A 15805-nucleotide genomic window follows, 5' to 3' on the forward strand; every position below is an offset into this window, starting at 1 on the left:
CCACCTTGGGTGTACATGGCTGGCGCCTTAGCCACTTGAGCTGCAGGCGCCGAGCCGAATTCAATCCTTTTAAACTCTGTTGCTGATTTATCAACAGAGTTTATGTAATATTGATAAAAATGACAGAGTTCATAGCATCTTCACCCTGGAGTAGATTTCATCTCAAGAAACCACTTTCTTTGCTCATTTATAAAAAGCTGCTCCTCATTTGTTTAAGTTTGATCATGAGATTGCAGCAATTTAGTCAAATCTTCAAACTCCACTTCTGGTTTCTTTGCTGTTTCCACCCCATATACAATTTCTTCCTTCACAAATTCTTGAACCCCTAAAAGTCATCCATGAAGGCTGAAATAAACTTCCAAACTCCCTGTTAATGTTGATGTTTTTGACTTCCTCTCATGAACCATGGTTTTTCTTAATGGCATCTAGGATAGTGGATCTTTTCTTTTTTGTTTTTCTTTTTTGAGATAATGTCTCAAGCTGTTGCCCTGGGTAGAGTGCTGTGGCCTCATAAGTTCACAGCAACCTCCAATGTGGGCTCAAACGATACTCTTGCCTCAGTTTTTCTATTTTTAGTAGAGACAGGGTCTTGTTTTTGCTCAGGCTGGTCTTGAACTTATGAGCTCAAGCAATCCACCTGCTGCGGCCTCTCAGAGTGCTAGGATTACAGGTGTGAACCACCACACGCGGCTTTTTTTTTTTTTCCTTTCTTTTTCGAGTCTCATTTTCTCACCCTCTGTAGAGTGTGGTGGTGTCACAGCTCACAGCAACCTTAAACTCTTGGGCAAACTCCTGGGCTTAAGTGATTCTCTTGCCTCAGCCTTCCAAGTGGGAAGGGACTATAGGCCCCCACCACAACACCCAGGTATTTTTTTCTTTTTTATAGGTGATGATTTGCTCTGGCTCAGGCTGGTCTTTATCCGGTGAGCTCAGGCAGTACACCCGCTATCGCCTCCCAGAGTGCTAGGATTACAGGTGTGAGCCACTGTGCTGGGTCTGTAGAAAGTTTTTAATTTACTTTGGCTAGATTCATCAGAGGAATCACTTTCTATGGTGGCTACAGCTTTATGAAATTACACACACACACACACACACACACACACGTAATTATCTCCTACAAATATTTCTTAAATAATATGACTTGAAAGTCGAGATTATTCCACTCATGGGCTGCAGATTGGATGTTGTATTATCAGGCATTAAAACAATGTTAATCTCCTCCATAAGAGTGCTTGGGTGGCCAGGTGTGTTGTCAATGAATGGTAGTATTTTGAAAGGAATATTTTTTTTTCTGAGCAGTAGGTCTCAAGAGAGGGCTCAAAATATTCATTAAACCTGGGCAGCGCCTGTGGCTCAAAGGGGTAGGGTGCTGGTCCCATATGCTGGAGCCCATATGCTGGGTTCAAACCCAGCCCTGGCCAAAAACTGCAAAAAAAAAAAAAAAATTATTAAACCATGCTATAACCAGTTGTGCTGTCATCTAGCTTTGTTCCATTTATAGGGCAGAGTAGCTGTAGCATAATTTTTAAGGACCCTAGAATTTTTGAAATAGTAAATGAGCATTGACATCAACGTAGTCACCAGCTACATTTGTCCCTAACAAGAGAGTCAGCCTGTCATTTAAATCTTTGAAACCAGGCATTGACTTCTTTATAGTTTTATTGAAAGTCCTACACAGTAGCTGGGCGTTGTGGTGGGTGCCTGTAGTCCCCACTACTTGGGAGGCTGAGGCCAAGAGAATGGCTTGAGCTCAAGAGTTTGAAGTTGCTGTGAGCTATGGTGCCACAGTACTCTCTGGTCAGGGCAACAGAATGAGACTCTGTCTCAAAAAAAAAAAAGTCTTGCACAACATTTTTTTCTAGTAACACCAAAGAATCCTGATCACACATCACCATAACAGATATAATAATGAAAAAGTTTGAAACATTGTGAGAATTACCAAAATGTGACAGAGTCATGAAGTGAGCATGTGCTGTTGGAAAACAGTGCTGAGAGACTTGCTTGACGCAGCGTTGCCACAAGCCTTCAATTTGTAAAAAATGTAATATTCATGAAGCACAGTAAAATGAAGTGCGATAAAATGAAGTATGCGTGTATGTGTGTGTATCTGGGAGAGGGAACCAGAGAGGGATAGGCAAGTGGGACTTGCCTAGTTGAGTGAAGAGGAGTGGGAGTTGAAATAAGTAACTCTTGTGGGTTTAGAGTGTGGGGGTCTTCAAGACTGAGGGATTTGAGATTGATCAGGGCTGGGGCAAGTTTCACGAGTATGATGGATATTATGGTAGCTCCCACCACATGTAGTTATTTAAATTTAAGTAAAAAAAATCTATCTGGAGTAAAAAGTTCAGTTCCCCTGTCATAGTAGCTACACTTTAGATGCTTGATGGTGGCTGCCTTATTAGGCCATGCAAGTTTAGAACATTTCCATCTTTGTAATGAAAAACTAGAGAGAGAAAAGAGAGAAAATTATGTTTCAAAAAATAATATATATAATGGCTGGGCATGGTGGCTCATACCTGTAATACTAGCACTCTGGGAGTCCAAGGTGGGTGGATTGCTTGGCCTCATGAGTTCAAGACCAGCCTGAGCAAAATCAAGACTCCGTCTCTACTAAAAATAGAAAAAAAAAATACTGAGGCAGGGGGGTTGCTTGAGCCCAAGAGTTGGAGGTTGCTGTGAGCTATGATGCCACAGCACTCTATCCCGGGGGACAGCTTGAGACACTGTCTCAAAAAAAAAAAAATCGTATATATATATTCATACATATACGTATTTTTTGAGACAAAATTTCACTTTGTCATACTCAGTAGAGTGGCATCACAGCTCACCAAAACTTCAAACTCTTGGGTTCGAGTGACTCTTTTGCCTCAGCCTACCAAGTAGCTGTGACTACAGGCTCCCGCCTCAAGTGTCCGGCCATTTTTAGAGATGGGAGCCTAACTCTTGCTAAGGCTGGTCTTGAGCCCATGAGCTCAGGCAGTCTACCTGCCTCAGCCTCCCAGAGTGCTAGGATTATAGGTGTGAGTCACCATGCCGGCTCAGAAAATAACATATGTAATAACTTCATTGTTGGATTCTAGCCTTGTCAGTCTTTTTTTTTTTTTTTTGAGACAGAGTGTTGCTCTGGTTAGAGTGCTATGGTGTTCATTGCTCACAACAACCTCAAACTTTTGGGCTCAAGGAATTCTTTGCCTCTTGAGTAGCTGGGACTACTGGTGGCTGCTACAAGGCCTGGCTAGTTTTTCTGTTTTTAATAGAGACAGAATCTCATTCTTATTGAGGCTGAACTCATGAGCTCAGGTGATCTACCTGCTTTGACTTCCCAGAGTGCTAGGATTACAGGTGTGAGCTACTGTGCCCAGCTCTTATCAGTCATTTTTGAGTTTTATTTACCTACAATTTTTTGACATTGGTCCTTCATGACTTAAATTTTTCCTCCTCTGAGAGACATGATTTCCTAAAAATGAACTTTTATAGTGGCATGAGATTTCATTAAAGAATAATAATATGACTCGGTGCCTGTGGCTCAAGTGGCTAAGGCGCCAGCCACATACACCTAAGGTGGTGAGTTCGAATCCAGCCCGGAGCCTGCCAAATAACAATGATGGCTGCAACCAAAAAAAAAATAGCCAGGCATTGTGGCAGGCGCCTGTGGTCCCAGCTACTTGGAAGGCAGAGGCAGGAGACTCGCTTGAGCCCAGGAGTTGGAGGTTGCTGTGAGCTGTGATGCCACAGCACTCTATCCAGGGGATAGCTTGAGGCTCTGTCTCAAAAAAAAAAAAAAGAATAATAATACAACCATAAACTCAGGTCTTCTGCAATGCTTTCCCTGGAAGATTTTGAAGAAGAGCAAAGAGTGTAAAAAGAAAATCACAGCCTTAGGCACCTGTGAAGAGCTAGCCACATAGATCATTCATTAAGAAATTTCTTGGGCCAGGCCAGGTGGCTCAGGCCTATAATCCTAGCATTCTGGGAGGCCAAGGTGGGTGGATTGCTTGAGCTCACAGATTTGAGACCAGCCTGAGCAAGAGCAAGATCCTGTCTCTAAAAAAACAGCCAGGTATTTTGGTGGGTGCCTATCGCCCAGCTACTTAGTAGGCTGAGGCAAGAGAATCTCTACATCCCAAGAGTTGGAGGTTGTTGTGAGCTGTGATGTCATGGCACTCTACCAAGGGTGACAAAGTGAGACTCTGTCTCAAACAAAAAAAGAAATTTCTTGTAAACCTCCCATATATAATGACATGCACATTGTATCTATATCTAGCACCTAAGACTAAAGCCTATTCATTCCATGCTAATAATTAATTAGAAGTTTATCTTACAAGTAACAAAACTGGAAACAAAACATAATCAGGCATTCTTTCACCTACCCAGGGACATCTACATAGTAGATGCTTCCTTCACTCCCTTATTTTATGTAAAATATAGATTTCTTGGGCCTCACAAGGATGTAGCTGCTACCTCATAAGCTCCTCTCCCCTCCCTTTTTTATTCTCCTTGTATTCCTTTATTTTTTATGTTTACTTTTAATTTTTTTTTTTTTTGAGACGGAGCCTCAAGCTGTCCCCCTGGGTAGAGTGCCATGGCATCACACTCACAGCAACCTCCAACTCCTGGGCTCAAGCGAGTCTCCCGCCTCAGCCTCCCAAGTAGCTGGGACTACAGGCACCCGCCACAACGCCTGGCCATTTTTTGGTTGCAGCCATCATTGTTGTTTGGCGGGCCCGGGCTGGGGATTCGAACCCACCACCTTAGGTGTATGTGGCTGGCTCCTTAGCCGCTTGAGCCACAGGCGCTGAGCCTACTTTTAATTTTTGAGATAGAGTCGCTCTCTGTTTCCCTGACTAGAGTGCCATGGCATCATCATAGCTCACAGCAACCCAGGGCTAGTTTTTTTTTTTTTTTTTATGTTTAGTAGAGACAGGATATTGCTCTGCCTCAGGCTGCTCTCCAATTGCTGAGCTCAAGCAATCTTAGCTGTCTTTAGCCTCCCAGAGTACTAGTATTACAAGAATGAGCCACTGTGCCTGGCTAGCACTTTGTATGCCTTTAAAATGCTAAGGTTCTAATGTCTTCTTCAGAAAAAACAGCCACAGCTGGACAATGTTCCAGGCACATTCTCAAAATGTTGGCTTAATAAACCTCCATTAATTGAGATTTTTGCCTCAGTCATTTATTTGAGTCAACAGCAAAAAATTGTATTGGGCATATTGTTCCAGGTTATCAGATTTCTGACCTATGTGGCCTATTAGATCACTTGGGTTCTTTAAGAAATAACAATTTCTTTCTGACCAATTCCCATGACTCTTCAATGAAAGATATAAAGCTAAAAATAGAGAATTGGGATTCACCATCTAGAGGTGAGGATATATGGGATTGCCCAAAGAGAGAAGCCGAGCACTCCATCTTATGAAGAACCTGAGGAGAGGAAGAGAGGAGGAAGGAAAGAGAACCTGGATAGGGTTGTCATCTGGTCATTCACTTGTAAATGTTTGTTGCATGCTTGCAGTGTGCCAAGTATTGTATTAGGTGCTAGGTTTATATTGCTAAGCAAAAATGAGCATGCGACAGAGTTTTCAGTTTATGGAGTTTCACTAGAGGGACTGGATTGAACATTCAGGAATACCCATCCTTCTGTGCTCACCATATTCTAAAATGCTCTGGTGCTCATGCCTAGCTTGAACTAACCTGTAATGCTAGCAATCTGGAAGGCTGAGGTGGGTGGATTGCTTGAGTTCAGGAGTTTGAGACCAGCCTGAGCAAGAGTGAGACCCCGTCTCTAAAACAGCCAGGCTTGGCGCCCATACTTCAGTGGTTAGGGCGTTGGCCACATACACCCAGGCAGGCAGGTTTGAACCAAGCTCCAGTCTGCTGAACAATAATGACAACTGCGATAAAAAAATAGCCATGTGTTGTGGTGGGTGCCTGTAATCCTGGGTACTTGGGAGGCTGAGACAAGAGAATCCCTTAATCCCAAGAGTTTGAGGTTGTGAGCTGTGATGCTATGGCACTCTATTGAGGGCGACACAGTGAGACTATGTCTCAAAAAAGCCAGGCATGTGGTGAGCGCCTATAGTCCTAGATCCTCAGGAGTGCGCCCCAGGAGGGGTAGTTCCTATTATCCTGCATCAGCCAGCCATGTTTTTTGCTCCCCATTGGATTCCTCCTCGTCCCTGCTCTCAGACTGTGCTCTCTTCTGGTTTCTCTTAATGTCAGGATAAGTAGTGTTAGGGTGGAAAGCTTAGTAGGTGTTGGCAGGTTGAGAAAAATTTCTCACAAAGAGAATAGGATATATAAAAGTAAAAAGTTTTTTTATCTTAGAGGAGAGAGGGAGTAGGAGAGTGAAAGAGAGTGAGGGAAAAAAGCAAAAAAGAAAACAGGGAGCTGTCATGGGATCCAAAAGGAGAAAGGAAGAATGCCAGCACTTGAGGCCAAGTGGCTAGCTAATTTTAAAGGGGGTGTAGATTGGCGGGGTACAGTCAAGAAACTGCTTTATCCACTTTCTTCTTGGCAGTGGGTAGATAACAAGCTGGGCTGGATGTCAAAATCCAAGAGCTGATTTGTCAGCTTTTCTGTGGAGATGAGATTATCTGGAATTGTTACAGAAGATGTAAGTGTCCTTAAGATATGGCTGGGGCCTGAAGTTCCTTCTCTGGCTGTTCACTCAAGAACTCTGTAAAGCAGATTGTCAAAAAAGCAATTTTGAAAGAGAAAGATTTGCCTCTCTGTGTGGCTCAGCACCTGTAGGTCAGTGGCTAGGGCACCAGCCATGTACACTGGAGCTGGAGGGTTTGAATCCAGCCCAGGCCTGCCAACAACAATGACGATTCCAACCAAAAAATAGCTGGGATATTGTGGTGGGTGCCTATAGTCCCAGCTACTTGGGAGGCTGAGGCAAGAGAATCGCTTAAGCCCAAGAACTTGAGGTTGCTGTGAGCTGTGATGCCACGGCACTCTACCCAGGGCGACATAGTGAGACTTTGTCTCAAAAAAAAAAGAGTTGTCTCTCCTGTCTGTCCTGCCCATTTCTGAAGTGCAAAACAGAACTCTTGAGGGGTAGGTGCCTGTTAGCAGGAGAATTTATAGGATTGATCTTTAACTGTTACTAGAAAATTGCAGGATTAGATATTTTCCTGTTCTTGCTATTTTTGCAAGGTTGTCCCTTTCACGTAGTCAGTTACCATGTGACTTATTTCCCAGGGCCTAACGAACACATACTTTACTTTCATTTGTTATCTGCTTATTCATTAGTTTCCAGCAAGTGCCAATAGATGTCCCTTGGAACACATAGCATGAAGCGGGACCTGCCTGTAGCACCATCATTTGAGACTCCAGGTTTAGGATTTTAAATTTACATCTGCCTTTCCACACTTTTGCATCACTGCCTCACAGAGACAAACAGAACTGCAGCACGGACCTCTCTGGCCCATATTATGTTAACAGCCTCCTGACTAATTGCTGACTCTAGATTTCTCCTCTGGTGACTGCCTACACACAGCCTTTGGCAATGTACTCTTTTGAATTCTCTTGTTTCATCTTACTGAGAAGTTTCCTTCTGATTATGTTGAACCTAAACTTCAGCTTAAAGGCCATGCCCGGTGGCTCATGCCTGTAATCCTAGCACTCTGGGAGGCCGAGGCTGGTGGATTGCTAGCCTGAGCAAGACTGAGACCCCATCTCTTAGAAATAGCCAGGCGTTGTAGTGGGCGCCTGTAGTCTCAGCTACTGAGGAGACTGAGGCAAGAAAATCACTTGAGCCCAAGAGTTTGTGGTTGCTGTGAGCTATGACGCCATGGTACTTTACTAAGGGCAACACAGTAAGACTCTGTCTCAAAAAAACCAAACCAAAATAAAAAACAAAACTTCAACCTAGTTGCCAAGTTTTCAACATCTGTGCTATTTTTCTTGTGACTGTGGGGCAGCTTCTCTGGTTCAGCCATCTGAGTCTGGTTTCTGCCATTGGAAACATGGCTTGCTGTTGCTGAAATTATCACTTGTGCTTTTAAAAATGGAATGCCTTTCCCATTCCATTTCTTTCTTTCTTTTTTTTAAAGTAAAAATTCAGTTTATTCATCTGTTTAGGACACAGGACACAAGAGGTAGAGTGTTTCACATCTCAGACTTCACTTCCCACTCCTTGGAATGTTCATTTCTGTTTTTTTTAGACAGAGCCTCAAGCTGTCGCCCTGGGTAGAGTGCTATGGCATCACAGCTCACAGCAACCTCCAACTCCTGGGCTCTCCTGTCTCCACCTCTCAAGTAGCTGGGACTACAGGCGCCCACCACAACGCCCGGCTATTTTTTTGGTTGCAGCCGTCATTGTTGTTTGGTGGCCTGGGCTGGATTTGAGCCTGCCAGTTCAGGTGTATGTGGCTGGCGCCTTAGCCGCTTAAGCCACAGGTGCTGAGCCGGAATGTTCATGAGAGGGAACTCATGAATGTTAAAGGAGAGACTACACAAGAAAGCCAGGCGATGCTCAGGGAGCTAAAACAAGGCTGGGGGCAATGCTAACTTTATCCTCACAGGAATGGCCACGGGGGCTGTTAGGCGCAAGCTGGTTTTCTAGGCCTGTTAGCTGGAAGCACAGGGAGCGCGTTCCTGGACGCTGGAAACCGTTCGGGCCAGGCTTCAGTCGTCTCCCCCGCACAGGTACAGCAGCGCTTTCTGGGAGTCACCCTTAGCGTCTTGCTGGATGTAATAGTACAGGGACTTGCCGTACTTTCTCTTGAACTCAGACCTGATTTTCAACATGTCCGCTTCACTGCGGGCGACCATGATTCTAATCAGGACCTTATCGCGAGTACCTTTGCCCTTCATGGAGTCATACAACCGATCAGCAAAGTACAGGGGCTTGTTCTGAATGCACTGGACCAGGTTCAGGAACGCAGTCTCCAAGTCTCCTTTGACTTCCTCTTGATGCTCTCCAACATGTCGTAAGGGCTATAGCTCTTATACCTATCAAATACTTTCTGGAGGTGGCACACACTCAACTCTGTCTTATGCTGATCCACTTGGGAACATCTGTTTCTTTCCTCTTCACTCCAGCATCATAGAGATCCCAGGCGTCTTGGTCAATCAGTTCATAATCAATGACTGAGCCATCCTCTGCTCTTCTACCCTTTGTGAGGGTAGCCCTCAGCTTGCAGAAATCTCCAGATGTATCAGAAAAAATGTCCTTCTCCAGGTCAGTCTTGTACATTTCCTTGTAGACACTGCTAATTTCCTGCAGCTCCTGGTTGATCCTGGAGCAGATGATCTCAATGAGGGAGTCCTCGTCAGTTCCCAGCCCCTTCATGGAAGCTTTTAGCTCTGAAGCATCATACTGAGCAGGTGTCTTCAGGAGGCCCAAAATCACCGTCTCCAGGTGGCGAGATAAGGCTGACTTCAGTGCTGATTCCTGTCTCTGTGTATTGCTGCGGTTGGTCAAAATGTTGACAATGGTGACCTCATCCACACTTTGGTCTTGATGGCTGTCTCGATGTTCAAAGCATCCCACTCAGCATCAAAGTTGGTGTAGGCTTTGACTGACCCATATGCACTTGTGGGTGTGGAGTGGTCACCCTCCAAGCTGAGCTTGCACAGAATCTCATGAACAGTAGACATTTTGAAAGAAGCTGGGCCGGGTGCCGAGAGCTGCTTGCGTACCCAGTTGCCAAGCCTACATTCCATTTCTTTACCATTCCCCTTGGCTCCAGGCCTTCTCCAACAGGGTGGTTTCTGGAAGCTTTCACCTATAGGAGTTTACCTACTAAGCATATATGTATGTACTCACACTCATCATTTCCTATGAATTTTGTACCTCCTGAGCTCTCATTTGCTCATTGTACTCTGCATTGTCTTATTTTTGCAGATGGTAATGAAACTCTGATTTTTAAAAATTGGGTTTCTTTTTGCTTTGTGCAGAGGGCAGAAGTGCTGCCTTGACCGTAGACAACATTTCTAGAAGAACCTAGGAGTTAGAGGATTGAGCATTCTGGAGTCAAAAAAGGCATCCTAAAAATCTGGTCCTGTCGCTGCCCATAATTTCTTTTTCCACTTCCTTGGGTGATCTCATCTTCACTCTTTGCCTCAGCTTCTATAACGTGTTACTTGTTCTCAAATATATACATTTAGTCCATTCCTCTCTCCTGAGCTTCATACCTATATGTATCCCAACTTGACCCTTGGATCTTCTGTAGGCAACATAAACTAACTGCATTTCAATATGAATCTGTCCCACTGTACTCTGAGCCCCTCAATATGAATCGGCCCCACTGTACTCTGAACCCCTTTATTTATTTTTTTGAGACAGAGTCTTACTTTGTCGCCCCTTGGTAGAGTGCTATGGCATCATAGCCCACAGCAACCTCAGACTCTTGGTCTTAAGTGATCCTCTTGCCTCAGCCTCCGCAGTAGCTGGAACTACAGGCACTTGCTACAACGCCCGGCTATTTTTAGAGGGTTGGGAATGGGATCTCCCTCAGGCTCAGGCTGGTCTCAAACCTGTGAGCTCAGGCAATCTGTCAGCCTCAGCCTCCCAGAGTGCTAGGATTACAGGCCTGAGCCACTGTGCCCAGCCCAATGTCCCTGTTTTATTTACATTTTGATCCTTAGCAGATAGCCTGATGTTCAGCGCATAGAGTATATGAAAGATGTGTAACAAATATTTGATTGCTTAGCATGTTTCATTATCGTGGTTTACAGGTGAGGAAATTGAGACCAGGGAGGTGAAGTCACTTGCTTCAAGATGAACAGCTGATAAATCACATTGTGGTGGTGCTGGGATGTGGCCCTGGGGGTCTTGTGCAGTGGATCCATTGTTCCAGTGATTCTCTTTATTTTGTCTCTCAGAGCAATGATGCGGGTATGCTGGTTGGTGAGACAGGACAGCCGGCACCAGCGGATCAAACTTCCCCATTTGGAAGCAGTTGTGATTGGGCGTGGCCCAGAGACCAAGATCACTGATAAGAAATGTTCCCGTCAGCAAGGTTAGTGGGCCTAAGGATGTGGAGATTATCATGTTTGTTTCTGTAAGATAGGGATAACCAAGGATGACATTTCCTGAGTGCTTTTAATGGGAAAGCTATCAAAATATTACAAAATAAAACTGCCAAAAATAGAACTCAGGAACTGAGCCCTTTAGCCAATTCCAGAGCCCTATTTATCCCTGATTTAATCCTCCCAGTGTGGTAACATTCAAGGCAGGGTGAGTGAGAGTTGGGAGCAGGCAGGTTCCACCTTGTTATCATGGGATGGTGGGATTGAGTCCTACATCCTGCTTTGTCCAGGGAGACTGTTTACTGGGCAGCAAGACAGATAAAGTGGAGTTTATAGGTGAAAACATGTCTGAGAAGTGATGGCGGGGTGCCATCCTTTATATATTGCCCCATACAGAGGGTAGTGTCTTTTATAAGACTATGGCATCGGCTCGGTGCCTGTGGCTCAAGTGGCTAAAGTGCCAGCCACATACACCTAAGGTGGCGGGTTCGAATCCAGCCCGGGCCCGCCAAACAGCAATGATGGCTGCAACCAAAAAAAATAGCCAGGCGTTGTGGCAGGCGCCTGTGGTCCCAGCTACTTTGGAGGCTGAGGCAGGAGAATCGCTTGAGCCCAGGAGTTGGAGGTTGCTATGAGCTGTGATGCCACAGCACTCTACTGAGGGGGACAGCTTGAGCCTCTCTCTCAAAAAAAAAAAAAAAAAAAAAAGACTATGGCATCCAGCTCCTGTATTTCTTAGGGTTTAATAAAACGAAAATCCCTGCCTCTAGGAAGAAGCCTAACTGTATACCTTGTTACTTCCTATAAACTTCGGACATGCTCGCTGCTGCCTGCAGTGTGATCTCCATGGGTTTCCCAAGTGTAGACTTTAGACTTGGAAAGTTGGAAGCTGCAGCACTGATTATGTTCTTTCCTATGGAATTAAACAAAGTAGAGGGGAAAAAAAGCCATGCTTGAGCTGGTTGGCCCAAGATACAGAAGTAGCCACTGCTTCTCTCTCTGTCTCCTTTGTCACAATAGCAACTGTAGGGATATGTGTGTGTATCAGCCTGTTCTTCCTGGTGAGCCTATAGTTCTTCTTTGCTCCCAGTCCCAACTGCAGATACTTTGTTCATTTATCAGAATGATGTGTTTAATGTTAACGGCTTTTTTTTTTTTTTGAGACAGCCTCAAGCTGTCCCCCCATGGCATCACAGCTCACAGCAACCTCCAACTCCTGGGCTCAAGCGAGTCTCCTGCCTCTGCCTCCCAAGTAGCTGGGACTATAGGCGCCCACCACAATGTCCGGCCATTTTTTTGGTTGCAGCCATCATTGTTGTTTGGCGGGCCCAGGCTGGGGATTCGAACCCACCACCTTAGGTGTATGTGGCTGGCGCCTTAGCCGCTTGAGCCACAGGTGCCAAGCTGTGTTAACGGCTTCTTACACATGTTTAGACCATTCTGTCCTTGCAGTCCTCTGTCTAGAACATTCTTTCCAATCCTCCTATCTAAGGCTAGCTGAATTTCTATTTTCTATGAATGTATCTTTTACCTTTATCTCTGTTGAAGGTATCTGATAATTTTTTTTTAAAACTAGTTGAAGACTGATTTAATCCTCTCCCAAGTGAGAGAAATGGGTCTTCTTTCCTGGCTGTAGAGTCTATGATCCTGAGCAGGCCTGGGACTCTGGGATAAGGAAACTTGTGGGGATTCATTGAAGCTGCCTCACAGGGATATATAAATTGCTTAGGGAGTATGTATGTGGTTGGCTATTTTGTGGAAGGATTGGGAGCTCCAGTCAGCTGCATAATAGTTACTCATGGGTGTGTGAGGAGACATCTGTTCAGCTGTCTCCTGCAGTGAGGCCCTTTTGTCCTGTAGGGAAAACAGGAGCAAGTGCCTGGTACTTTGTTGCATTTGTGTTTAACTTTTTCTAATCTCTTTCAGTGCAGTTGAAAGCAGAGTGTAACAAGGGATATGTCAATGTAAAGCAGGTATGTGTGTTTGTAACTTGTATTTCCAATTCATACTTGATTTTCCTTTTTTTTTTTTTTTTAGAGATAGTGTCTCATCTTGTCGCCCTCAGCAGAGTGCAGTGGTGTCACAGCTCAAGCAACATCCAGCTCTTGGGCTTAGGCGATTCTCTTGCCTCAATCTTCTGAGTAGCTGGGACTACAGGTGCCTGCCACAACCAGCTATTTTTTTGTTGCAGTTTGGCTGGGGCTGGGTTCGAATCCACCATCCTCAGTATAAGGGGCCGGCGCCCTACTCACTGAGCCACAGGCGCCTGTGGCTTGATGTCTTTTTTTTTTTTTTTTTTTGCAGTTTTTGGCCAGGGCTGGGTTTATACCCGCCACCTCCAGCATATGGGGCCAGCACCCTACTCCTTTGAGCCACAGCTCAGCCTTATACTTGATTTTCTTATGCTATTTGCTTTAGAGTATCTGCCAGCCAATGAAGGCTTCTCTGTCGTTTGTGGAAGTGATAGTAATATAGGTGAACATTAAACAAGGTGCTTGGTTAACATGGTGGTGGCTATATTACTAATGGTGTTATCCCTATTATTATAATTAATCTTTGATTATTTATTTTATAGGTAGGGGTCAATCCTACCAGCATTGACTCAGTTATAATTGGGAAGGACCAAGAGGTGACGCTGCAGCCTGGCCAGGTTCTCCATATGGTGAATGAACTTTATCCATATATTGTAGAGTTTGAAGAAGAAGCAGAGAGCTTTGGCCTGGAAACACACAGGAAGAGAAAATGGTCAGGCAACCCTGATTCTATAGAAGAGGATGCTGCCCAGGGAGCTGAGTCTGGGACAGGGCTGGGACTTGGGAGCAGTCTCAGCCAATGCTCTGTGCCCCTAAAGAAGGGAAAAGATGCACCTATGAAAAAGGTGAGGGTAGTGTGAGTGGTAGATGACATGGAGATTAGATGAGGTATGATGACTAGTTAATTATTTTGTACACTAAATTCCAGACATGTAAGAGAGGTTATTAAACATGATGAAAGAGTCACTTGTTTGAGGCATGATAATCACTTGGATGAATATCCCTTTATGGGCTTTTCTCTTGAATTCCTGAGATGAGAAACTTGAAAGTAGGACAATAATGGCAGTGTCCTTAATATTGAACAACTAAAATGGGCCAGTTGTTTGTATATCTATAAAAAGTTTTCGTGGATCATGTAATTCACATGCTGGTGTCAAGGTGGAAATTCAGTCAGGCTGTAGTTGGTGTGTGAAAGGGCAAAGATGATTCAATCCATGCTCTGTCATTTCTGGTTTTCATCTGGACGGCCAGCTCTGAATAGGAAGGCAATGCAGAGGGCTTAGGATCTTAAAAGGCAATGGATTGAAGTAAAGGGGATTTAGTTTAATTCTCAAAAACTAACCTTATTCAAAGTTTGGTTGGACTTTGCTGTCACATGATTAACTCTTGCCAAATTTAATTATTGGCTTTTGCAATTTAAATTGCCCTTTTTTGTTTAGGAATCACTGGGCCATTGGAGTCAAGGCTTGAAGATATCTATGCAGGACCCCAAAATGCAGGTCAGAAAAAAATTTTGGAATTGAAGTATATTTCATATTGTAAATGACCACTCCACAGACTTCATGATTACAAGTGAAATCAAAGGATATCAGTCCTTTAGAATGAGATTCATTTTAATAGGCTATTCTGTGAGAATAAGTGATAATAAGGTTTAGCTGGAATTCTTTGGTGGCAGGCTAAGTTCTTCAAATGAATATCCTCTTTGCTTTGTCCCTTTTAAACTTCTTGGTGTTATTAAGGGAAGCTGTGTTAACCTTAGTGCTGTCCCTTTCAAGGGAGCATCAGACATAGTGTATTGTGACTGTCATACTGCACTGCCCTGGCATTAATAGTTGGTGTCATCCTTGGAAGAATCTTTATTTTTTTGAGACAGACTCTGAGTCTGTTGCCCTAGGCCAGAATGCTGTGACGTCAGCCTAGCTCACAGCAACCTCAAATTCCTGGGTTCAAGCAGTCCTCTTCCCTCAGTCTCCTGAGTAGTTGGGACTACCAGTGGTTAATAAACACAGTACCTGGTTAATTTTTCTATTTTTGGTAGAGAAATATGCTCACTCTTGGTTAGGCTGGTCTCTAACTCCTGAGCTCAAGTGATCTTCCTGCCTTGGCCTCCCAGAGTGCTAGGATTACTGGTATAAGCCACTGTGCCCCATCCTTGGAGGAACCTTTGAGTCTTGCTTTGATTACATTGTGGCTAACAAGGAGCCAGTTCTGATAGGGCTGTCAGAACCCGGGTATGTCTCACATAGTCTGCTATTTTAGAGTGGAGAAGGATGTCTTTGAATTTATGCTTGTAGAGATTTTACATTAGATCCTTGGGAACTGTTTTGTTCTCTGCATCTTCTGTGTATTCTCTATACAGAGAATTCTCTATTTTTTTTTTTTTCCAAGATGGAAACATTCACCAGGCTTTATTGCAGCTGTTTCCCTCATCCAACACAAGTAACCAGTCATTTGAACTTGGAGTTCTAGTAACATCTTCAAGGTAACAATGTTCAGTAACTCTCTAGAGGCTAAGCTGTTAAAATTTCCATTTTTATACACTGAAGATGTTTCTTAAGAAAAGTATAACCAGCTTGGCGCCTATGGCTCAAGCGGCTAAGGCGCCAGCCACATACACCTCAGCTGGCGGGTTCAAATCCAGCCCGGGTCTGCCAAACAACAATGACAGCTACGACCAAAAAATAGCCGGGCATTGTGGCAGCGCCTGTAGTCCCAGCTACTTGGGAGGTGGAGGCAGGAGAATTGCTTGAGCCCAGGAATTGGAGGTTGCAGTGAGCTGTGATGCCACGGTACTC

General features: G+C 44.4%; 1 protein-coding gene and 1 pseudogene across 5 annotated transcripts in view; one reads left to right on the forward strand and one right to left on the reverse strand.

The window, feature by feature from the left end:
* APTX (aprataxin) overlaps positions 1-15805 on the forward strand; it is a 30915-nt gene that overhangs the window by 6028 nt on the left and 9082 nt on the right. For 2 of the 4 annotated variants that reach the window (XM_012811684.1, XM_012811685.1), the window contains exons 2-5: positions 10831-10967; positions 12904-12950; positions 13553-13855; positions 14450-14509. In XM_012811684.1, coding sequence (XP_012667138.1) covers positions 10835-10967; positions 12904-12950; positions 13553-13855; positions 14450-14509 — 543 coding nt within the window. In that variant the 5' untranslated portion in view covers positions 10831-10834. The remainder of the gene's footprint in view (positions 1-10830; positions 10968-12903; positions 12951-13552; positions 13856-14449; positions 14510-15805) is intronic. The other 2 variants (XM_023519339.1, XM_023519338.1) reach the window with 2 other exon arrangements.
* LOC100963254 lies at positions 8447-9653 on the reverse strand (annotated as a pseudogene). Its single transcript, XR_001161709.2, has one exon. The product of XR_001161709.2 is annotated as an annexin A2 pseudogene (transcript).

This window comes from Otolemur garnettii, unplaced genomic scaffold (genome assembly GCF_000181295.1).
Source record: "Otolemur garnettii isolate 467f Iridium unplaced genomic scaffold, OtoGar3 scaffold00172, whole genome shotgun sequence".
In the NCBI taxonomy this organism is placed as follows: domain Eukaryota; kingdom Metazoa; phylum Chordata; class Mammalia; order Primates; family Galagidae; genus Otolemur; species Otolemur garnettii.